Below are 24309 nucleotides of genomic sequence, written 5' to 3'. Positions count from 1 at the left end.
AACATAATATCAAACAGTTCTGTTACCAACTAGCTCGAAGTTTGTAAGTTTGATAGTTGGCTTTATTATTTTTGACAGTTTGTTCTTAACAAATGTTTTGTCCAACGACTTTAAAGAAAAACTTGGCAAAACAGTTATATATTGCGATTTAAGGCAGCTGGTTTTTAATGTTTATTCAACATTCTTTACTATTAGTTATTATAAAAATGCTAGTGAGATTTGAAAATCGTCTGCAATACTGCATTTCAGTGTTTCAAAGTTGGTTGTCTCTAGCATCAATCACTGCATGAGAAATAAAATAACTGTTAAGATAAGATGTACAGTGCTTCAAGTCAATCATGATTCTTAATCATGTCTACGTATTTCTAGACCAGCAAAAAGAAGGAGATTTGCATGTGCTCTTTTTGCCGTACTCAGGAAAAATCTATAATGCAAAAACTGGTCATATAAACATAATATATAAATATAGGTAATATTAGCTCTGCTAGTTTTTAAGCTATTACAATAGCAATATAATATTGGCTGCCTTGATGGACAGTAGCACACCATTAATTATTAATACAATTTTTAAAAGTTAGGAGCAATAACAATGTATATAGCTATGTTTGTGTTAAAACATATTTTTGTGGCATATGTTAGACTATTTGTATAATTTGTCAATTATGTGAGTTTTATATGATGACAAAATAAACAATAAATTAAAATGAAGCAATAAAAATTTGTGTACTTGTAAATTTTTTAATATAAAAAAGAATTAACAGTGAAAGTGTCAAACAACTAGAATATGTTAACAACCAACCTCAACAGCTCTTTAGTTCCTGAACCTAGTTCTGTCTCACCAAAACTATCAACTGGAGTTTCTGAAATTTAGCTATAAACAATTTCTATGTTTGTATGAAGATACTCCTGAAGTTGTTTTCATAAAGGAATAAAAATTCTGATGTCTTTAACAGTTTGAAGTCTGGCGCTAAAATAATTTAGGGAGTTGTCTCTCCACCAGAGCCCACGCTCGCGTAAACTCGATTGATTAGTTTCACTTTAATTTTCCGCACTTCCAGTTTACATAAGATCACAAAATTTTGCTTGCTTCCTGTGTAATAATTATGTTTCAGTTAATTCCAAAGTTTCAGGTTGATTGGACTATTAGTTCTGGTTTGATATTGTCGAAATAGTGAGTGCATTTCTTATTGACCACGAAATGATAAATGGCTGCAGACAGAACATTAGATTCTAATGACACACTGATTGACATTCTTAGTAATGATGGATTAAAAATAGACAAAGTTAGAGAAGTTCTTTTCCTTAGCAACAAGAACTTCACAGTAAAACATTTTGTTTTTCTATTCATAACAAAAACACTAATTACTCTGTTTCCTTTTGGTTTTTTCTTTGAGTCTTGCAAGCTATGTGCTTCACAATGTCATTCAGTTCAACAGGAACTGTGCTATTTTAAGTGCTTCTACAGTAAATTGAAAGTTGTTAGTATAGTCAAGGATTAGGGGGTTTGTTTGTGTATACAAGACTAGGCTTCATAAAAGTTAAAGGATGCAAATGTGAAAGCATAATTGTCATACAAAAACATCTTTCAAGTTTTTTATAGTTTTCTATGTGTACATGTGGTGAGTATTGCCAGCAAGGATCAACCATTGAAGCATGAGTTGCCACGATTATGTTGGTCAGAATCAAAGCAATACGTTATAAATATAAACAGCTGGTTAGCTCTGACAGAATAACAATTCCTTTTGCAAATTAAAATCACGAGCTGAGATTACATCAGCTCACCAAATCTCTTTCATCAGCGTTACTGCTAGTACTTGTGATGATTGATGGCTGTAATGAAATCACTCTTTCAAGGAAAATTTATTTAAGAAAACAACAAAATGTATTTTATAATTTAACTTTTGTTATGGTACTAGAACTTTAAAATTTTTGCAAAGAATTTAGTTTGATGATACATCTGTGTTTTGCATTATGCATAAGTTTATTATTTAATTAAACACACCTGCTCAGTTGGAGAATGTAAAACCAAAAACATAGCATTAGATATCGGCAAAACAAACAGAGCAAAATTATTACAGCTAGTTGTTTTAGTATTTTGTATATTATAAGTACAAATGTCCTGGCATTAGTTACATGCCCTATTATATATACTAGTACCCTTGCCATGAGTGCCATGAGAGATCATCAGGTGTGCTGATAATGCAGAGAGAATAAGTGGTTGTGCAATTAATCTAATCTCTGACAGTGTTACAACAGTGCAGGGGTTACAGTGTTGGTCTGCAAAGTTGAAATCATAAGTTCAAATCTCGTTGAAAACGATCTTTTTTCCTAACATTCTATTGTGGCTTCAGCTAGATGGTCACGGCCCTTATTATAGTTAAGATGATAAAAAAAATTAATATATCTATAATATAGTTTTTGCTGTAAAGTTTAATACACTAAACTTCGAACTTACTAGGTGTTGACATTTAATCTTTTTTGCAAGATTTAAAAGTTGTATAATTTTTCCGAGAAGATTATCAAATTCACAGTTAGCCAATATCAGCTCAGAAAATTAGTTTTAAGCATAATTAAGCAATAAAGTGTGCATGAGTGAAATGATATTCTGATACAGCTGGGGCTGTTCACGCTATTCAGCCAGTTTAGACAAACATATAACTTTAGGAAATTAGGCTATGATTAAACGATGAAATGAATAGATGTACTGATACTGGTGGGTTGGTCACAAACATAACCATAAGAACTTAGGCTACTAGACCAAGATTAAAATAAATTTTAATCTAATCAGATCAGTTTTCATAACAATAAAGGAATCCTTAGGTCGTCGGTTCAAATCCGGTTTGCAGGACTATTTTTTCCAACTGCAGATAAGACCCTGTCGACAAACATTAGTTTTTTAAGTGTATTGAGCTATTTTCACAGATCAAGTAAATTTGAAAGATTGGAAATTGTGGCCTGAAATATCTCAGTTGGTGGAGCGGAGGACTGTAGTGGCTTGAAGGAATCCTTAGGTCACTGATTCAAATTCAGTTTGCAGGACTGTTTTTTTCTACTGTGGATAGAACTCAGTCAAGCATAATATGCTTGACTGAGTGAGACTTGACTGAGAATAAACTATATTATAGTTTCTACTTGAGCAATGTGTGACCCACTCGACAGTGCTGTTTAATCTGGCAAAAGTGCAAAAGTATTACGTTTTATTTGCATAAGATAGCAAATTTAATAACGGATAATCTCATTCAAGTCAGCTGAGACTTTTGACTGCTACTGCGTAACCATAGAAACAGTTCCATGATAAATTACACATTAAGCTACAGTTAAATAAAAATGACATTAACCTTACAAATTGTAAAAATAGAATCGATGTTGAATGGCCACCAAAAATGACATTGAAAGATATACACTACAATCCCTAGTAATCTATTACCCTGATCTGATAACTATGTTACAATGTTGCCTAATTAGTATTCTTTTTGAAAATTCTCAGTCTTTTTCGCTGTCAGCCTTTCTTTGAAAATGGTTCCATAACACTGCTGTCAGATACGACTTGAACATTAAAAACTCTTTTATAACAGTACACCTTCACTTTTTGAGAAAAGTGTAAAATTGTACTTGATACCATTAATCCACAATATCTGGAAAAAGAAGATTGATTTAAAATGATAGTTACTATAGTTTCATGCGTGATAATAATAGTAATATTTTAGGTACATAATTCAAAACTCCATCAAAAGAAAAGTTCATCTGTCTTTTGTTTAATTCAACAACAGTAACAAACTTTCTGCTCAAGTACTAAAAACACTCACTAGACATGAATTGTCTCCTAATAAAATCTTAGTGTTTAGTTTCTAGGAAGTCACCTCTCTCCATGGTTCAGCTTTAGAAAAGTCCACAGTTGCCAATAGATACCGAGGTACAGCTGCAAATATTTGGTGTTATGTTGGGTACGTTCAGCGATTGGGCATTTGTTGGAAGGCAAACACAATTTTATTTTTGACTTTGATCTTGTAAGTTGGAGACTTCTAGCAAATAAATTAGATATGCAGCTTCACCTCTTTTTGTCTTATACATAACTAGATGAATGCCTGATGTGGCAAAAGTAATGAAATACCCAATTAATTTGAGTCACTTGAACTAGTCTAAATCTTTACTATAATAAGGGTCGTGGGGCCAGCTTGATGTTGTGAGACATCATGATGTCACGTGTTAGTTATGCTAATTAAATAGTTAAATATGTGCACAGTTATTACTTAGTATTACCAATTGGATGCGTAGTTTAGTGTATATTATGCCTATCTAGAGAACTGAGGTTCTGAGTTCAAATCCAGTGCCAAGCAGAGTTCGCATGACTAAAGCTTTTTCCCTGTAATTGGACTGGAAGGTTAATGACAAACACTGGGATGATAGATAGGCTATTGGTTCAACTAAAAGGGGCTGATCCTTATTGCAATGGTTGATGAAAAATAATTACAAATATGCATACAACCATTTTACAGGTTTCCTTAACATCAAAAAAAATAAGTTGCCTACATAAGGTAGAAAGCTTACGTAACCATTTTTAACTAGGTTCAACATTCATCACTTTTTATCAGTACATATCTTTGTTTCATATCTGACTATGGTTATATCTTTCTCCACCAAGTTTGAAATCATAGTATTGTAAAAACTAAAAAACCATGAGTGACATGTAAAATAGCCTACTTTCATAAACACGTATTAAAATGTTGTTTGATTACACAAATAAAATTTAAATGTGTTTGTGACAAAAAATCAAAATAAAGCAAAAAACTTGTATATAAAAATGCTATGTATATGAAACCATGGTTAAGTCGGGTGTGTGAGATTTAGAGTTATCTACACTAGCAGAAGGAGAAAATTCTCAGTTATTTTGCAAAATCAATTGATTTCATTTAATTACAGCAGATTTTATGGTCAATAAACTGAATGCATGTTTACCATTAGTGCGAAAACATAGTTCTGTGAAAACTGGTGTTTAAGTTTGAGAAGCGAAAACCAATGCACAATTTTGTTTACATTTCAAAACGTCATAGCAACCAATATCAAGAAGTTGTGATATTTATCTAGATTTTTGTATTTATTTCCAAAAAATTATGCTGAATTTAAAAATCTAAACATATTTTAGTTGGTTGTCATAAAAACAGCTGTATATCTATAAGAAAATGGAAGCCTATTACTTAATTTTGCAGATATTAAAAACGGCTTGGCAGTACCGCGATATTGGGCATAGCCGTAGTATCATCAATAAAATCTTTAGAAAAAAATAACAGTAACATATTGCACACCATCAGTTGCTATATACTTCAATCTTGTAAATTCGAATGATTATTCTTATAATTAAATCTTATAATAATCTTATAAAATCAAATAATCATTCTTATAATTAAATATTGTAATAATCTTATAAGAATCGTTAGAAAAATATCATCATTTCCTTTACTTTCACTGCTTTGGACATCAGTTGGAATACCAAAGTACTCATTATAAGTGTCCAAAATGTCAGAGTTATCTTTAAAATCGACAAAACAGAAACGAATACTTTTCAGTACTTCTATGTTAATTACAGAAACCTTCGGCAATTGGACAATGCCATAGACTGGTGAAATGTGCACATTTTTCTTATGAAATGCGCACGGCTTTAAGGTTCTACTATCTGTCGCATGGCTTTATCAGCGTTTTGTTGGCCGGTCTTAATTTTAATTAAAACAGGCTTGTCAGGTTTTAATAGCGATTTTAGGCCAATTTAATCTTTCTAGTTATGTATAGTTTGATCAGATGGGTAAGTTTTAGGACATTGTCTACACTTTTCAAAGACTTGGTAACATATTTAAATAGCTTTATATGTGTTTTGTATCGTTATTATACTTAAACGACTCCACACAAAAATGGTTAAATTTTTGATAAGATTCCGGTACAAGGGTTTGGGTACGGCCATTGATGAATAATTTTTGGGATTTGTGTGCACATATGCATTTATCATAAAGCTCCCAAACACTTGTTTCGCTCGTGCTTGGTTGTGAGATTATAATCTATGAGTACCATGGCAGTTTAGTGTGCAATGGGAAATGGTCAGGAGTGCCGATAAAGCACAGAGAATAAATGTCTTCATGATTATTCCAAACTGTGGTTGGAATCCAAAGATTGGCGCATATGGTAGACCATATGTTTGTTAAGCTGAAAATTAAGCATGGCTTTTATTATAGTAAACAATTGAAATCCACTGCTGTATTCTGGCAAATAACATTGTTTATTTTACTTCTTACTAAAAGACCTGCTGTGATAATGCAGTAAATTTCCTTAGTACTGCATGTGTAAGATTTTTATCTGGTTCATTATGAATCAGCTGTTTTCTTTTATTTATTTCAAAAAGGTTATCTAAAACTATTCATTAATCAATTAATATTATACTAGTGATTATGCAGGACTACTGTGGTCACCAACAAAGACATAGATTCAATGAAATTTATTATAGTGAACTGTCATGAGCAACCATGATAACAACTGCAACATAATCTCTATATATATCCAGTGTTTGTCTTTATGACTTTTTATTAAACCTTGTGTCCAGTTAGAACCATTAAAATCTAGTAATGAAACATCCGCTCAGTGCTGGATTTGATCTCAGGACCTTCAGATCAAGGAACAGCGAACATGACCATTAAGCTACACGGAATACACCAATTTCATTTGGCTTTTCATACAAACTTCATTGCAATTTCATTCGGCTTTTCATGCAAATTTTATTGCAATTTCATTCATGGGCATTCGGCTAATTTTAAGTATAAACTGAACACTGCTGATAGCAGCGAACACTTTTTAAAGTTACATTTCAGGAAAACCAGTTTTTAAAGGAAACATCTGGCGATTGTATGAGTAGTTTTCTATAAGATTTAATCATCACAATGCTACAGAGACCCGTTAATCAAAACAGGGAAACACATCAATTTACAACAGGCCTGTAATATAGGAGTATGTAATTTTTAATAGCCTCTGTAAATATACTTCTTTTAACAATATTTTGCAATAACAGCATTGATGATTTGTTGTTTTAAGGAAGGCCAAGTGTTCGTCCCACTACTAGCCACATATACCAAATGGTAGGATACCAGATTAAACTCACATGCACTATAGAGTCATCTCCCTTGGCTACCAACTTTTGGTGGACTAGAAATGGAGAGATGATTACACCTGAAAATGGAAGGTATGTTAGTTGTTAGATAGTGAAAAGGTTTTATAAATCACTGGATATTAGTTTTTATATCTTGCACACATATGACTATGGTTACCTTTAAAGCATGAAACAAATTGTTAGCTTAAATTTTAAAAATGAGTTGGCATTTTACAATTTCAAAATACTACAATACTGGTTTTGAAAAATTCACAAAAATGATGGTAGTTGTGTTCACCGGTAAAACTTCATGAACAGATAAACCTAGTATTAGGCATACATTAATAAAAATACACTCTAGTTATGCTTTTTCATAAAGAGCTTGAGCAATCTGGCTCAAACCTAATACCCTTTTTTGGCGTACTAACTATCAATTAGCGGTGCTTCTCTTGCAGTCCTCAGGGTCTGACAACCTTTTCCAATCTTATGGGCTAATAAATATGTAACCGGTTGTTAAGCTGTGACTCAAGCTAAAGGTTTTATTAGTCAAAAAGGTTTTTCCTAAAACTAACTCTAAAATTTGACTCCCAAGGATTAATTGTTTATGTTCAACATGGCTGCCAATTAACATAACCAACATGGCTTTAGGAAAAAGCTATGCTGACTGTACTAATCGGCGGCCATGTTGAACATTGTGTGTGTATAATTAAAAAAAGCGTCACACTGATTATTCCAACTTCCTTCTTTAACAGCTTTAAAAAACTGAACAGCATTTATATTTTTTGGTTTTAGCTACATAGAAGTGAATACACAAATTGTCGACCATTTTGAACAGTGCAAGTATAATAAAAAAATATCATACTGATGATTCATTCGTAGAAAGCGTTCATATTTATTTGGTTTAATCAGGGTGAAGTGTATTCACTAGTAACTTGGTATATAGAATTCCGACGATTACTTCACCTCCTATAGTTTGGTAGAGCAAAGAATATGTATCGTCTTATGTAGGTACATAACTGGTAATATGCATGCAGCACTTGGAAGAGTCATTACCAAGCTAGTCTTAGTGAAAGGAGTAGCAACATCGGATTATACTGCCATATACTCGTGTCATGCAGAAAACTTTTATGGAGTTGCTTCCTCCAACATCACTATAGAAGGTGAGAGCAGACAACTATTTTCACTGATTTAATAATACTAGCCAGCATTAAATGGTAATAGCTAGGTGTTGTGAAAGGAGAGTCACAACTGTTTAATAAATAAAACTTTGTACTTTTAGACTAGTATGTTGCTATTTAAAATAATACTCTATGTAATTTAATATCGCTCAACAGGGTTAAATAAAGAAATTGTAAATATGAGACAGAGTGGTTCAACTCAATTAATCTTAAAGTATATGCAGTTCAAGTTTAAACTATTCAAGTCAAGTTCACATAGTTTAAAGGGTTCAAAGTTCAAAGTTTATTTGTTTAGTTAAATGTTTTTATCATTATGTGGTTTTGTATGAGAGCTCATTTTTCCCTGTCGGCAGCTCTCTTCAATAATATTACAACTGATACCTGCTTCAAATGTGCCAGGAATTTTTATTCTTATAGATGTAACCAATATTTAGAAAGTCAGCAAGCATATTTTACATTATTTTTATTATAAAGCTGAGCAGTCTCATGAGAATATTTTGATTATTAGAAAAATAAGGAATGACAAAAGAAAAGTGGTCAATTTCCTGTTTTACAAAAACATTTCTTTTAGCCATTCGAATCCTTCCTTGTGTAGATCTGCAATCCTTATGAATGTCTACACCCTTGTTTCACCTAGTCTTATTTTTGTAGAGTCAAACACACCCCAGTCAATGGAGGGAAGGCTACTCCAAGCATCATCAGCATTTCATACAAGCTTTTTCTCCTTTCTGTATATTTTCACCCTGTGTCAGTTGGTTAGTTGAAACGGATGGGTGGCAATGTATAGGGGTAGACTCGGCTGACAGAATGTTGGTGTACAAGGTGTCTATGTACATCTGTTCAAATTGAACTTACATGTAAGTTCTACTTGGTTGTCTTTTGATGTTAGATTCTTTGTAATACTTTTAATGACATCACTGGTTAGCCAAATTATACAATGAATGGGCTAGCGCTACTAAAGGAGTTGTTTTCCCATTGTGAAGACTAACCCAATTTTCTACTGAGCCAGTTGGCACATTCAAGAACCAACCTTTTTGCTTCGTTCATTTTGTAAAAAGGAACTTTTTATGTGGCTCATTCAATTCAAGTAAAGCTTTAGAGACCTGTTCTTATTTTGAACTAAAAACTTGACAAGTTTGTTATTTTTCTTATATTCAAAAGAAACTGCCTGTTTGCAATTGCTGCATATTTTTGAAAGCTATTCCTATAGCTGCATAGCTACATAGAATAGCTACATATAGCTATTGACAATGTTTTTTGCAGATAGATAAGCTGACTTAGAGGCAAGCTAAAGAAGTTTGTATTTCTCGAGCTAATTTTTTGGTTTCTGTTAAGTTTCGCTTCTGATGCATGTTTTGATTACAACTTCAGCTTGTGTAGCTGTAGTGAATTTATGTATTTTGTTGAAGTTTTTAGTTTTAATAAAAATTCCACGAGTTCCAAAAACTTCTTACATACAAGGATACATTGATAAATTGGTATGTCGATATATTGATACACGGATACACGGATACACGGATACACAGATACGCGGATACACGGATACACGTTATAAATGGATACATATATATACATGGGTACATGAATACATAGATACATTGATACATAGATACATGTGTCCATTGTAATTCATTTAATTTATTATATTTAAAACTGAATCAAGTTAGAACCTGGGCTATATAATTCATTTAAATACTATCAATACATTGACATTTGTAACTCAGGTTGTAGCGGATTCCACTGAAATTTTGCAGTAGCTGAAACTGCTGTGCTGTGTACAATCATACCTGTTTATTTTACAAGCATGCAATCACGCTTCCACCTAATACCTATTATACCCATCACACTATCAACCTATTTTCATTACGACATGTTATTGGCAGCAAGGTGCAAAGTACAAATATCGCTATAATCACATCATCATAAACAATTCCAAGCACAGCGCGCAGTTGACCACAGAATATGATTCAGGCAGTGTTTTGTCAGCATTTGCAAAATAGAAAAGAATCGTTTGACGATGATTCCATAGGAAGTTATCTGAACCTTCTGCTTGGGGATTGGCTGGGGTTGGTGGCCCAGGTTCAATAACCAATGAGACAAAACTCTTGTTTTTTTGTTTTGTTTTTGTTTACTGAATTCTCCCCTGAAGCTCTGGTAGATGGTAAGCTCTCCTGGTCAGTAGGCATCAATATCTTCAGCTGATCACCAGCATTTTATTTTACCCTTACTTATATTGAGTGGTTACATTTAAATACGTTAGTCTACTCACCAACAACTATTTACTTAGTGCAAGCCAAGGAGAACAAAAGGTTCGTTTTTGTTTGTTTATCAATGGATTATTTCTCGTCTTGTCACTGCTTTTGGGAAAATGGTTAAGATCTGATTTTTGCTGTTATAATCTTTGCTTACTTCAATTATCATTTATGTCTTAATTTATATTCTAGCATCGTGATTTGTGTTTTATTCATGTTAACCATTTTCCTATAAACTTTACGTTGCTGACTTTAATAAGAAAATACAATATAGAAACAGCGTCAATCAACAAACAAATCAAGCTGCTTCTTATTGTTATATGTATATTGGATAGCATAAGTAAAGTTCCACGCTCTCCAATTAAGCTTGCAGGGTGTCTAGCAGACCCAAACTGCTATACAGGCAAAGGTTCAATATACACTTCTGCATAGCCTTTTACACGGATTGCTAAATCATTAATTTGTTTTTACCTAAAATTTAGTTTTTTACATTTGGAATTTTGCATAGTCTGGGTAAATAGTTCTTTATCTTATGTTTAATTACCTGTAATTTTTATTCAGGAGTTTTTGTAGATGTTTTGGTTGCACAACAAGTTCAGCAAATTACAACGTATTCTTATAGAAATCTTTGCTTCAACATACAAAGGTTTTAATATAGGATATGTGACATATCTCGTCATTCCATCTATAGTGTATTTATGTGGAATGAATTACCGTAAAACCTATAATTGAATGCCACCTCTATTTGAATGCTACTCTCCAATTGACTGCCACTTTGACATTACTTGATCTTTACGAGCCCGTAATATCAACTGACCAGTAGAAAAGTGTCTATAAAATTGTACTAATAATTAATCATTTATATCAATAACAATTAAGTCTCTCGTTGTCCAATTCCAAAGCTTTTTGGTTTTTTGTCACTAAATCTTTGAAAGCAATAGAATAGCAATAATCAATAATGGTCTCAAGCTAGTAGTAATTCTCTCTTTAATGCAGTCTTTGTATTTTGAAGTAGCCTACATATATAAAAGAAACGGCTTAAATTTACAATGGTAGATTAACTTTCAAAGCAACACTAAAGAAATAATTACTGTCTCAGGCTAATAGTGGTTCCTTGTTTAACGCCGTTCTGATACTTCGGAGTACATGTGCACATATAAACAGCGGTTTAAATTTATAATAGTAGATGGAACTTTGAAAGGAGCGCCATAGAAATAACTACTGACTGTCTCAGGTTAATAGTAGTTCCCTGTTTAATGTGGTCTCAATACTTTGAAGGACACGCATATAAAAAACCGGTTTGCAAGTTTTGGACCAAAGGAGCATATACCGAGCATACTATCATTGTGCTTAATGCAGCGCGTAAAAGTATTGCTCTGCCATAAATTGTTTGGATGCTAATATCAACTAGTTTAGCAATTCAAAAGAAGAGTTGAGGTCAGAAGATATTGTGGAAGGTATTGGACAACTAAAAGATGTTCACTCCATCGAAAACAACAATCAGAACGCAGCTATCCGAGCAATAGAGGAAAGCTTTTTATTTTTTCAAATGTTAATTTTTTGTTTCTGTATGTACTATATGTATGATTCGTTTATATCACTTGTTCATTAATGTATATTTGTATCATTTGATAGATTATTATTGTGCAGACTTATAAACAGACTTATATAAATATGCAGATTCATAGCATGTTATTTAATAGCATCCTTATGGCTATCTTAAAACAGCTTACACTGGATCGATGCTGTCATGCAAGTGCCAAGTATTACTGGTACTTTGCCAACAAACATTATGCTTTTTAGCTAAAGCTTTATACAAGCTAATATTATATAGTACTGTCTCATTATAGCTATTAATAATGCTTGTAGCTTTTTACAAAGCTTTTCTATGACCAAACATATAAATACTTGGGTTTTCTGTTATCAAATCAGTTGTCTCTGGAGTGTGCAATAAACCATTTCTCTAATTTAATACTCTATTTAATTGCTTCTGTGCAGAAACATAACAGAAGCTAATTGGCAACAATGATTTCTCTTTTGAACAGTTACAAAGAGTTTTGTTCAGATTTTATCATTGATAAAATCGATACAAAGAGTTCTGGTTTATTACAAGAGTAACTGTTCAAAATTGCACCACTACAATGGCAGAAGTAGCAGACCTGATCAAGCTAATGCAGAAGCAGCAGGAGGACCAGAGACAGCAGCAAGAGGAGCAGAGAAAGCAGCAAGAAGAGCATAGACAACAGCAGCATGAGGAGTTCAAGCAGCAACAAGAGGAATACAGACGTCAGCAAGATGAAAGAATGGAGAAGAATAAGAAACTGATGGAGCTACTACTACAAAACCTACAACGGAAACAAGAAACAGCTGCAACCGCTGTTCCAGCCTTCCCAGGTTTTGACCCAACAGCAGAGCTACTAACAGATTACATAGACAGATTCAACACATTCATTGCAGCAAATTCTATTCATCAAGACAAGATTGCTGGCACTTTTCTCACCAACCAACAGCCTACACTCTACAAGCAGCTTAGTAATATGGCAGCTCAGCTTTCAACACCCAAGCAGATCAACGACCTCAACATGGATGAAATACTGGAATTTCTCAAAGACCAGTATGACCCTAAGCGCTTCATTGTTAGAGAGCGTTACAAGTATTGGAGTGACATGCAGAGGAAACCTGGAGAAACTATTCAAGAGTTAGCTGCCAGAATTCGTCAAGATGCAACTACATGTGCCTTCATAGACATTACAGATCCATTAGATGAGGCTCTCAGAACAAGATTTATCTGCTCTGTAAACAATGAAGCAGTTCTCAAATCTCTCTTCAAGGTCAAGGACAATGAACTCAACTTCAACAAAGCTATACAGGTAGCACAGGAAACAGAAGAAGCAGCTAAAGTTGCCAAAGAGACAGTTTATGGAAACTCGTCTAAAGTCAACAAGGTTGCTCAACAGAAATCAAGATACAAACCAATCCAGAAAAACAACTCTACACCTGACAAGCAGAAGGAAGGAAAGCTATGCTACAGATGTGACCGAACTAACCATACAGCGGATGACTGCAGATTCAAAGCAGCCACCTGCAACTTTTGTTCTAAACAAGGTCACATAGAAAGAGCATGCAAGAAAAAGAAATCATCTGCAGCAGAAAAACCAGTAAAGATGATAGAATGCACATCAACCAAGATGGTGAAACTTGCTGAAAACATCAAACTGGAGGGAGACAACTTCACACTTGAACTGGACACTGGAGCATGTGACAACTTCATCTGTAAATCAATATGGGAGAAGCTAGGAAAGCCAAACCTAAAACCTACTACAGTTAACTACAAATCAGCCTCAGGACATCTCATAGAGACGCTTGGCAGATGTGAGCTAACTGCCCAATTGGATGCACAGAAAGAAGTCAGACTACCATTTGTGATTAGTGCTGTACAAGATCTCAACCTACTAGGAAGAACTGCTATACAGCAACTAGGCATCTCTATTGATGACAAGCTACAACAGAACCTTGTATCAACAATCACAGAGAACCAGCCAGATGGGAGGTTACAAATCAAGTGTAAGGAGATGTGCAAAGAATTTCCAGATATATTCAAAGACAAGCTAGGATGTCTCAAGAACTTTGAACTAGAGATAAACTTCAAACCTTCAACAAAGCCAGTCTTCTGCCGACCCAGACCAGTTCCTATTGCCTTGACAGAAGAGCTCAACCAAGCATACGAAGCAGGTGTAGCTAAAGGCATATGGGAACCAACTCAATTCAACCAGTATGGAACACCAGTTGTACCTGTACGCAAATCTACAACAGGTCAAGCTGCAGGGAAGATCAGAGTATGTGGAGACTACTCCAAGACTATCAATAATCAGCTAGAAACACATAGGAAACCTATCCCACTACCAGAAGATCTAATCAGAAAACTAGGTGGAGGCTATTGCTACACAAAGATTGATTTAGCAGATGCCTACAATCAAATATTGTTGGCACCAGAAAGTCAACGACTAGCACTATCAACACACCGAGGAGTACTACTACAGAAGAGGTTGCCCTTTGGCATAAGCTCAGCACCAGGGTATTTTCAAGAAATCATGGAGCAACTGACACAAGACCTCCCAGGAGTAGCAGTATACCTAGATGATATACTAGTGAGTGGAGCCAATGCAGAGAGCCATCTACAAAACTTACGTCGACTTCTTCAAAGATTAGAAGAAAGAGGACTCAGATGTAGAAAAGACAAGTGCTGTTTTGCTCAACCTACAGTAGAGTATCTGGGACACAAACTCACTTCAAAGGGAATCACTAAAGGAAAGAAGGCAGATGCAGTACAACAGATGCCAGTCCCAACAGACTTAACTCAGCTAAGATCTTTCTTAGGAGCTACACAATTCTACAGCAAGTTCATACCCAATCTGTCACAACTCACAGGACCATTGCACAAACTGACACGCAAAGGAGAGACCTGGAAGTGGGGCACTGAACAAGAAAAGAGCTTCAACAAACTGAAAGATATGCTATCAACTGATAGTGTCTTAGCACACTTCAACCCAGATCTTGACATTGGAATCTCATGTGATGCTTCAGAAACTGGACTGAGAGCTGTACTATTTCATCATCCTGATGGAAGTGAGAGACCAATAGCCAATGTTTCAAAAACACTGACCAGCACACAGAGGAAATATGGACAAGTACAAAAAGAAGCTCTCTCAATCATATTTGCTCTAAAGAAGTATCACCAGTACCTGTATGGTCGACGGTTTATCTTGGTAACTGACCACAGACCTCTTCTCACACTTCTAGGACCTACCAAAGGAGTTCCAGCTCTAGCAGCCAACAGACTAGCAAGATGGGCACTGGTACTAAATCAGTATGACTACACCATAGAATACAGATCTACCCAGCATCATCAAAATGCAGATGTCCTCTCAAGACTGCCAGTTGGACCTGATAAAGAGTTTGATGCAAGAGAAGATGAGGATGATGTTGATACAGTATGCACTATTCACACTATTGGGCAACAGCTCAACTCTACAGACTACAATGTTCTAGCAAAAGATACAAAGAAAGACACAACACTAGCCACAGTAATGCGCTACACAGCAGAAGGATGGCCTGGTAACAAAGAGATGAAGGAGACTCAGCTGTCACTCTTCCACAAGATCTCAGATTCACTTTCTATCACTGAAGGTTGTCTTCTATATGGCAACAGAGTAGTCATTCCTGTCAAGTTACAACAGGAAGTATTAAAGATCCTTCACCTTGGACACTTTGGAATGGAAAGAATGAAAAAGCTAGCTCGAACTGCTGTCTATTGGCCTCGCATTGACTCTGATATAGAGGAGACAAGCCGACAGTGCACTGCCTGTGCTGAACACCAGAAGCTTCCACAGAAGTATCCTATACATCCCTGGATGCTACCTGAGAAGCCATGGAGTCGTCTTCACTTAGATCATGCAGTGAACTTCATGGGCAGCCAATGGCTAGTGATGATAGATGCCTACTCAAAGTATCCATGCATACACAGGACGTCATCTACTTCTACCAGAGCTACCACAGACATCTTAGAGGAGATATTCGCACACTTTGGATACCCTCACACCATAGTCACTGACAATGCTACCAGCTTCACCTCAGGAGAGTTTCAGCAGTGGTGTCAAGAGAGAAGCATTGTACACCTCACTGGAGCACCCTACCATCCAGCTACAAATGGCGCAGCTGAAAGACTAGTACAATCCTTCAAACAAGCCATGAAGAAATCGTCACTCTCACCTAAATCTGCACTACAACAGTTCCTGATGCACTATAGAAGGACACCACTTCCTACAGGATACTCTCCCAGTCAGCTGCTGAATGGAAGACAGATGAGATGCAAGATTGACACCCTATTGCCATCACCCGCACACATAGCACAGTTTCATCAATCCAGAGAAGTCAACAGATCGGCAGAAAAGACAGTTAGCAAGATACACAGCTACAATCTTGGAGCACCATGCTATGCCTTGTATCATGGACCTAAACGCAACAGACAACCTAGATGGGTTCCAGCCATTGTTACTAAGATATATAGAACTCGTAGTCTCAATGTCAAAGTGGTACCAAAGGGACCTACTTGGAGAAGACATGTTGAACAACTCAGACCAAGATACTCAACAGAAGAAGATCAAGACCCTGGAGATAAACCTGATATAACAGAGGAGACAAAACTGCAACTACCAGCCCCTACAACTGTAACAGAGCAACCTCCGTCTAGAAGAAGACCACGCAACCCTCGTCTACCTGATGGAGATGAGTATAGCAGAGACAAACCCCGAAGGTCTAAGAGAACCAGAAAGAACCTTTAGCTTAGTGAGGAGGTGTCATGCAAGTGCCAAGTATTACTGGTACTTTGCCAACAAACATTATGCTTTTTAGCTAAAGCTTTATACAAGCTAATATTATATAGTACTGTCTCATTATAGCTATTAATAATGCTTGTAGCTTTTTACAAAGCTTTTCTATGACCAAACATATAAATACTTGGGTTTTCTGTTATCAAATCAGTTGTCTCTGGAGTGTGCAATAAACCATTTCTCTAATTTAATACTCTATTTAATTGCTTCTGTGCAGAAACATAACAGATGCTCATAACTACGCTTGAGCTACAAAGCTAGTTTTTACCATAAACTGTAGCAAACATATCATTGAGTGCAATGAGCCTTTATTCAGCCATGTTAGATATAGATATAGAATAAAATTATGTCTTCAAATTTAGAATGAAATAAAAATTGAAAATGACAACAAATTGCAAAGAAGAATACAGGCTATAATATCATTGCAGGTCAATCGCAAGCAATAAATATCAATGGTAAAGAGATTTTTCAGTTTCTTGATGCACATTTATTAAGAGATCTTTGGCAAGTTAGAGGTAAGTTAGAGGTAAGTTAGAGGTAAGTTAGAGGTAAGTTAGAGGTAAGTTAGCATATTTATTGCATCCAAAAGGTTTAATGGTTTAAAGGTCCAAAAGGCTCCTCCGAAAAAACAGAGCAAAATATGAGCGACATTCGCTTCACCCGTAATAGGGCTAAAGCTATCTTTGAAAAATTCTGACGAGCCACTTAGAAAATAGACTGCCAGCCTTTATTGGAACGCCACTTCCAATTGACCACCACTATAGAGGAAGAATTGAAAAATAGAGCGCCATGGCGTTCGATTAGAGGTTTTACGGTAACTCAGTGTATCAAGGTTATGAAGAGCCGCACTAATCATTGGTAATCAACTCAAATAGATGTCCTACTGACCTCCCTTTAATCAGTGGCACTTAGGTGTGAGGATTGTGGGAATAGATCGCGCGTGTGCCGTAGTTTTAAGTGCACACAACTCCATTGATTGGTATGTTTGGAGGAAACTTTGGATATGGAGGGAATGAGGAATATTGTTTAATAGTTGATGCATACTATACAACTTATGAGTTATTTATATTATTTAATTTCACATTGTCATTGCGTGTCTGTCTATTAGTCCGTGTAAACGCAGTGTGTTTTCACATTTTTCACCTGATTTCACTCAAACTTCACATGCATATGCTCCGTGCCTTCCATCAAGTGGCTAAAAATATTTGATTTCAAAACTCTATCTGGTTCCTGAGGACCACCCACTTAGACGCTCACCTGCAGGCTATCTTATTGAAAATGAAATTGATGTCATGTAAATCAAAAATCACCTGTTTATCAAAGCTTTGTTATTGGTCAATGTCAAAAACTCTATCACAAGTCATGAAGAAATGTTTCAAACCTGTCTGTGATGACACATGCTGAGATATAATGCAATTAAAACATTCAATATGGAGCAAATGGAGTAATCTTAAAAAGGTCACTAGAACAAAATAATAGGCTTCTTGGTGCACTCTATTCACGAGTTGATAACTCCAATTTAGATTTCAGAGACTCATTGACTTCTATTTGATATGTTGTTACACTTTAGTAGTATGTCTTATGTGGGTCAGAAAATTTGAGTTCTTACTAGCTCAACTCTTTAGAGTTATGTTCTCTCGAAGTCGTGAGTATTACTCATACAGTAAAGATATGACGGGGAAGATAAAGCTGAATGGAGATGCTCATCAGCATAAAGGGCATTTAGAAGCTGGTTGTAACTGTCCATTTCGGTTGCACAACCCTATAGCATAATTTTTGAAAGCATTCTAATTTTTCTTTGTCTTTGATGCAAAAGGCTACCAGCTTGGAACAGCATATAACAGAATGGGCAATATTGGACTCTGGTAAATGAAGGATGGGCCTTTTGGTTTTACACCTATCTTTCCAAGCTGAACTAGAGCATGAGTTGTTGGTCTAGTTTTAGAAATAATACACTCGCCATTGCTTGAGAACCTTAAATGATTGTCTATTTGTATGCATAACCGGAATGCATCAAGCAGACAGGAATGAGCATATATAAACATATATATATATATACAGTGCTAGAGATAATGGTGACACTGCTAGACTCCGGAGACCAAGACCTCGTGTATTTCCGCTGCGGAGTTTTTGTCAACTGTATGCTCGATGAAGATAAGAGACCAGTGCTAAAAAGGGAGGGAGGCATTTCCAAGTAAGACTGTAGACTGTCGTGCATATCATCAGAGTAAAATGTGCTGGTGTAGCAAACGTTTTTTAATTTATAGTTCATCTCTAGTAGAACAGTTGATGCTTGCACATGAGCAGTAGTAGCGTGAGTCAATCTAGCCAATCATCTTATTAGCAAATTTGCAATTTTTATGCTGTTTGCTTCTGCGTAGTTTTTTGTATCCAATCCTTTTATCAAACTTTGTTTAAGATAGCCTGATATCCATCATGAAACACATCATACTACCGATATAGTTGTGGATGCGTTGTTATCAAACCTCATGTTTCTGGTATGCAATGCTCAAGAATTTAGCTGAATTGTCTACTTTTTATCTGCAATCTATTTTATTATTATGAGCAATCTTGTATTGCTATTAAAGTATTTTGTGTCTGTCTACTCAATTTTGAATATTTTTTTAATTCAATTCGTTCAACTGTTGTAAAACAGTGTATGCAGGAGCTTTAATTATAATCGTGCCATGAATATGTAAACATTTTGGCATTTAAAAAATTTTCAATATAAGCACTAATATAGAATATTGAATATGCATCGATAAAAGTGTGTAGTCATCAGCATTTTACCCCACCATTACGCAGAGATCAAATCAAGGAGAAAAAACTTTAAAAAAACTGAAAATTTTTACACAGCAAATTTTCGTATATTAAGTTTTTAAAATTCTGCTACCAAATAGTCAGTCACGCCTTCTGCTACTTTAAATTCAGCTCATATGGATTTAGGAAGCCTCAATTTCTATTATTGAGTATCAAACAATTTTTTGCTTCAAACTAATTAATATTTATGTTGTCACTTCCTCACATATTTGTGAATTCTATTAAATTCTAATTTACTGCCACGGAAATCAAATATCACACCGAGAATCTGATTAAATATTTTTTTCCTGTTCAGAGAGAAGCCCTGAACTATCTTCCAATGATTTTCAATAACCAGTAACTTGCCTCATTTCATCAGTTGATAAACTCATTCGTTCATTATTTGAAAAAAACTATTTAATAATTTTTCTTTGTGAATATATAATATTTTAACTCTTTCTTGACACTACAAAAGGAACTTGTGATTTAAACCAATGATCAACTTAGCAATCAAAGCATCGTTTTTCCTATTTATTAACGACAAACCAAAAGTAGTTTAGACTAAAGTCCTATTTTATATGAGAGAAAACATTCGTCTCAAATTTCATGAAACTGGTAGGTATCTAAGGTTGCTTCTAGAAGAATGCCAGCAGCTTAAGTTTAAGCGGAACATTTAGAAAAGGTTATTAGTCGGTAGAAATTGAACACATGGTCAATTGTACAGGAAAGTGAAGGATTAGAGTTCCTGGATTGTGAATCGACAAAAATCAAGCCTTGCTCCACAATTGAATTAGCTAACTTCATTGATTCAAGTGTACATACATAAATATGGCTATAGCTTTCTACTGCAGAGGGTAGATAAATCCAAATGTTAGGTAAAGTTTTGTCTACCATAAAAAGGTTCATTGGCCGATTAGTTGTAATATTGCATGTTGTAATAACTGCAGTTTTCAATCTAAACCTACAGTTCGTGTTATAAATATAACTTTAGACAGGACCCATTGAGCTCTTATGATTCTACTGTGTCTAATAATCATCAGATGAATCATATCTCTCTGTAGACTAGCAGACATACTAAAGGACTTCGCAATGCTAGACTGGTCGCTCGCAGGACTCGTCTGTCAGGTTCTCTGGAACTACAGCACCAATATTAGAAGTACCAACAACACCGTTGGTGACGCTGATTCACATAAGCTAATAACATTGCTCACAGATTATGTAGGTCAGTGTCTTGCTATATATTGCTTATTAATATAATACGCAATACATGTATATAAATCTTGAAGTTTGTTGTCGTCTGTTCGGATATCTGCCTGTCCAGTTATAGCTATTAAAATCTTGGAATGAAAAGCTTGCTGAATTTGAATTCACAGAGATTGCAACTGCAAGTTTCATAATCACGTGTTTAACAACTGAGCTATACAGTCCTTAGCATTCACTGCTTTTACCATTATGGTAAAAGAACCTTACTATTGACAACCGTTTTTGTCATTTTGTGTTGTTATTACTTAAAATGTGAAAGCTTTGTGGAACTTGTGTATATTCTGGAATAAAATGAGTTTTCTCACTTGTTACGTATAATACGTAAAGTACATAAAGTAAGTAAATAGATCTTGAATAAATATACTGCCAAGTCCATTACAATATTTTCTATAGAGGCGCTGTGAAATTAATTGTACGTAAAAGAATACCATAGAAAAATGATAAGCGTGAAGCAAAACACTCTTTTTGAGTTATACCTGCATTAGTTACACTGTTTAGGCTAATAAAAAATGTTGTTGTCCTAAAACAAGGCAGTTGCTATGAGTTCAGCAACGAGCGTTCTGTATGACAGGAATGGCTTAGTTTTGGTAACGACGTTTTATGTAGTGTTTTAATTTACATCTTATCCATCAACATTCGCTTCAACATTAGATTTACCTTATTGTCTTCAACTTGGCTGATAATCTTTTATAGTGTCACCAATAATGTTGTATATTCTCCTTTTTCATCCATCGAGATGGCAAACATTAAAAAAATTGTGTAGGTTTTTGGTTTTTGTTGCGTAATTGGTTGTTCAACTCCTAATAAGCCTAAAGCCCAATATAAATGTTTACCTTGCACAAGAAGGGATAAATCTGATGACATTTGCTCAGCATTCTTGTCGCAGTGGGTGAAAATGAAATGCTAGTAGCAATAATTTCGTGCCTCTGGTATTAGCTGTCAGTTGATATTATTCAAACAATGACTTGCCATGACAGTTACTATTGTGCACTTTTCGAGACTATTAAAATATTCGTAAATACATAAAGATTTTTTTATGTTTGTCAACGTAGCAGTATCTGAATAGTTCATTAACAATTTATTTTAGATTATATTTTTAAAAACTTGGCAATGACAGTACCCATATGAAATCCGAAATCATTCTGTTCTTTGCAGAGCTTCTTGAAATGAAATGAGTTGCTCAGCCAAGGGTCTGAGATGTGCTGCCTTGATAGTTTTGTAAAAACTAGCTATTGCCAACCTCACAGACAGATTAATGTTTCTTTAACACTTTTTCAATATATAAAACTTTTCTGCCAAAAAGCTTACCAATGATGTCTAACAGTCTCATAAATCGTGATGTGATGTTGTTTTGTTGGATATCTCTGTAGACAATGCCCACCTACCACCAGTAGATGGTTCAACAGAGGAGATGAAATCGTATTTACATGATACTTGGAGGATGGAGTTCTGTTCGGTAGCAGCACAACTTCGCAAATGTATCAAATCCAACTTGTCTAAACTTGTCGAGCTGTCAGCACCATCCAGTGACCCATAGAACAACATTCCAGTCTATTTTAATGTAATATATTTTATATTTATTTCCTTTCGTTATTTGTTCTTTCTTTAGGTAATGTTTTGTTTGTATTTTTGCAAGTTGTTATTTTTTGTTAGGTGATCGTGTCAAATCCTTTGGTGTCCAAACAATTGCAGTATTATATATGGCCCGCTGTTTACTGGCTGCCGGATACCAAACTTAAATATTCTTGAATACAAAAAAATTTAATTTCTTTCATGCTTAAAACATTTAGTTAAAAACTAATACTTGAAATCATAAAAATGATTCTGTCATGACTTGGAAATTTCTTGTGCTGCAGCGTGTTACTAATTTCTGTATCGACAGTCTTTTAATCTTGACCCCATTGAATTCAGATAACTTTTTCAATCAATCTTTTGGTGCAGCTAAGCTGCTTGTGTTCACTAGACTTAAACGTTTAATTACCAAACTTCTCAAGAGCCTCTCAAGCAGCACAGCCATAATAGCCTAAGCCCACACAGGTCAGCTCTCAAATCTTGATAAATTATCATCCAGACACTCTTAAGGGTTTCACCAAATTTACAAGTGCCCCATCATCTAAGCGTTATTTATTGCCCTCAACTTATATGAACAAATTTAAATTAAAACGTGATGGTTCTGTTTAAATTGCTGGAAGACTGTTGTTGCTCAATTTTGCTTATGGTTCTATGGCTAAAGTTTGGTTATAATCACCATGCTTAGCCTGAGGGTATGGGATTGGAATATTCATGCTATGAAAAGTTTTTAAACTGAATGTTTAAGCTAGTCGAAGATTTTTTTGATATCTCGATAAAAACGAGTCCCTACATTCCTTTGCCAAACATCTTTAGATATTAATGTCTGTGAGAGTTGCCATTACGATTATATTAAATGTATTTTGGCAGTCTATTTTGTGTATAAAAACATGACTAGTATTTTTCTGTTGCTAGGTTGTATTGTTATTTTAATGACAAGGTCCGTCCATTTGTTATTGCCTAGCCGTGTTTCTGAATTGTCTAGGATGTCTGTCTATTAGTGAGCTATATATAACAATATTTTACAAATAAACATGTGATTGACCCCAAATGGTTGTAATGCATGTTTGCACATTCTTGTTTCATCACTGTTAGTTGGCAGGAATTATTAGCCGCCACCCATCCTTGCTTCATGTCACGTTTTAGCACCCAGTCTCTTTATTCCTTCAAGTAAATAATGTAAAACAGGATATGTGACTACTGAGTGTCTGCAATATGAAACATTCACCTGTTGACACTGATCATCACCTATTAATGGAAACGACCCTGATCCAAGGTTTAGAAACCTTCTTAAGCCTATCTAGGTTGTTTTCACATAGCTTACATTAGTGTTGTGTTTTTATGAAACTTGCATTAAAAAGGTTGGAGAAGCTTCACTTACTCAAAGGAGACAGAATTGATGGTTTATCATGATATACCGAAATGGTAATATGTAGATCTTACAATAATACCGTATAAAACTATGTTATTTAACATAATTCTGAAAACGTCAGGCGTCAGCCAAACTGTACTGACAACAGATAACAAGTTTTAAAGTAAAGAAGTTCGCAATATTTTTTGCTATGAAATAGCATGGGGCACCCAAATTAGAGTTCTATATGGTATGAGCTGTGTGAGAGAGCTTTCTCTCTGAGCCGCTTGACAAGGGAGCTGCTAGCTAGGTCACTCATGAGCAGACACTTTATGGGTGGGTCATTCTATGAGTTGGACATTCTATGAGTGACCACTCTACG

General features: G+C 35.1%; 1 protein-coding gene across 3 annotated transcripts in view; it reads left to right on the top strand.

The window, feature by feature from the left end:
* The window catches only part of LOC137408345 (lachesin-like), a 60688-nt gene that overhangs the window by 8842 nt on the left and 27537 nt on the right, over positions 1-24309 (top strand). The window contains exons 6-8 of one of the 3 annotated variants that reach the window (XM_068094840.1): positions 7072-7219; positions 8135-8286; positions 8956-9248. The exons of 1 other annotated variant lie outside the window; for it this stretch is intronic. In XM_068094840.1, the coding sequence (XP_067950941.1) occupies positions 7072-7219; positions 8135-8286; positions 8956-9068 (413 nt within the window). In that variant the 3' untranslated portion in view covers positions 9069-9248. Of the gene's footprint in view, positions 1-7071; positions 7220-8134; positions 8287-8955; positions 9249-24309 lie in introns of those variants that run through there. One more of the 3 variants, XM_068094841.1, reaches the window with a different exon arrangement.

The sequence above is a fragment of the Watersipora subatra genome, chromosome 11, assembly GCF_963576615.1.
Source record: "Watersipora subatra chromosome 11, tzWatSuba1.1, whole genome shotgun sequence".
Classification (NCBI taxonomy): Eukaryota; Metazoa; Bryozoa; class Gymnolaemata; order Cheilostomatida; family Watersiporidae; genus Watersipora; species Watersipora subatra.
The sequence above is the reverse complement of the archived record's forward strand: the minus strand, read 5'-3'. Positions and strand labels throughout refer to the sequence as shown.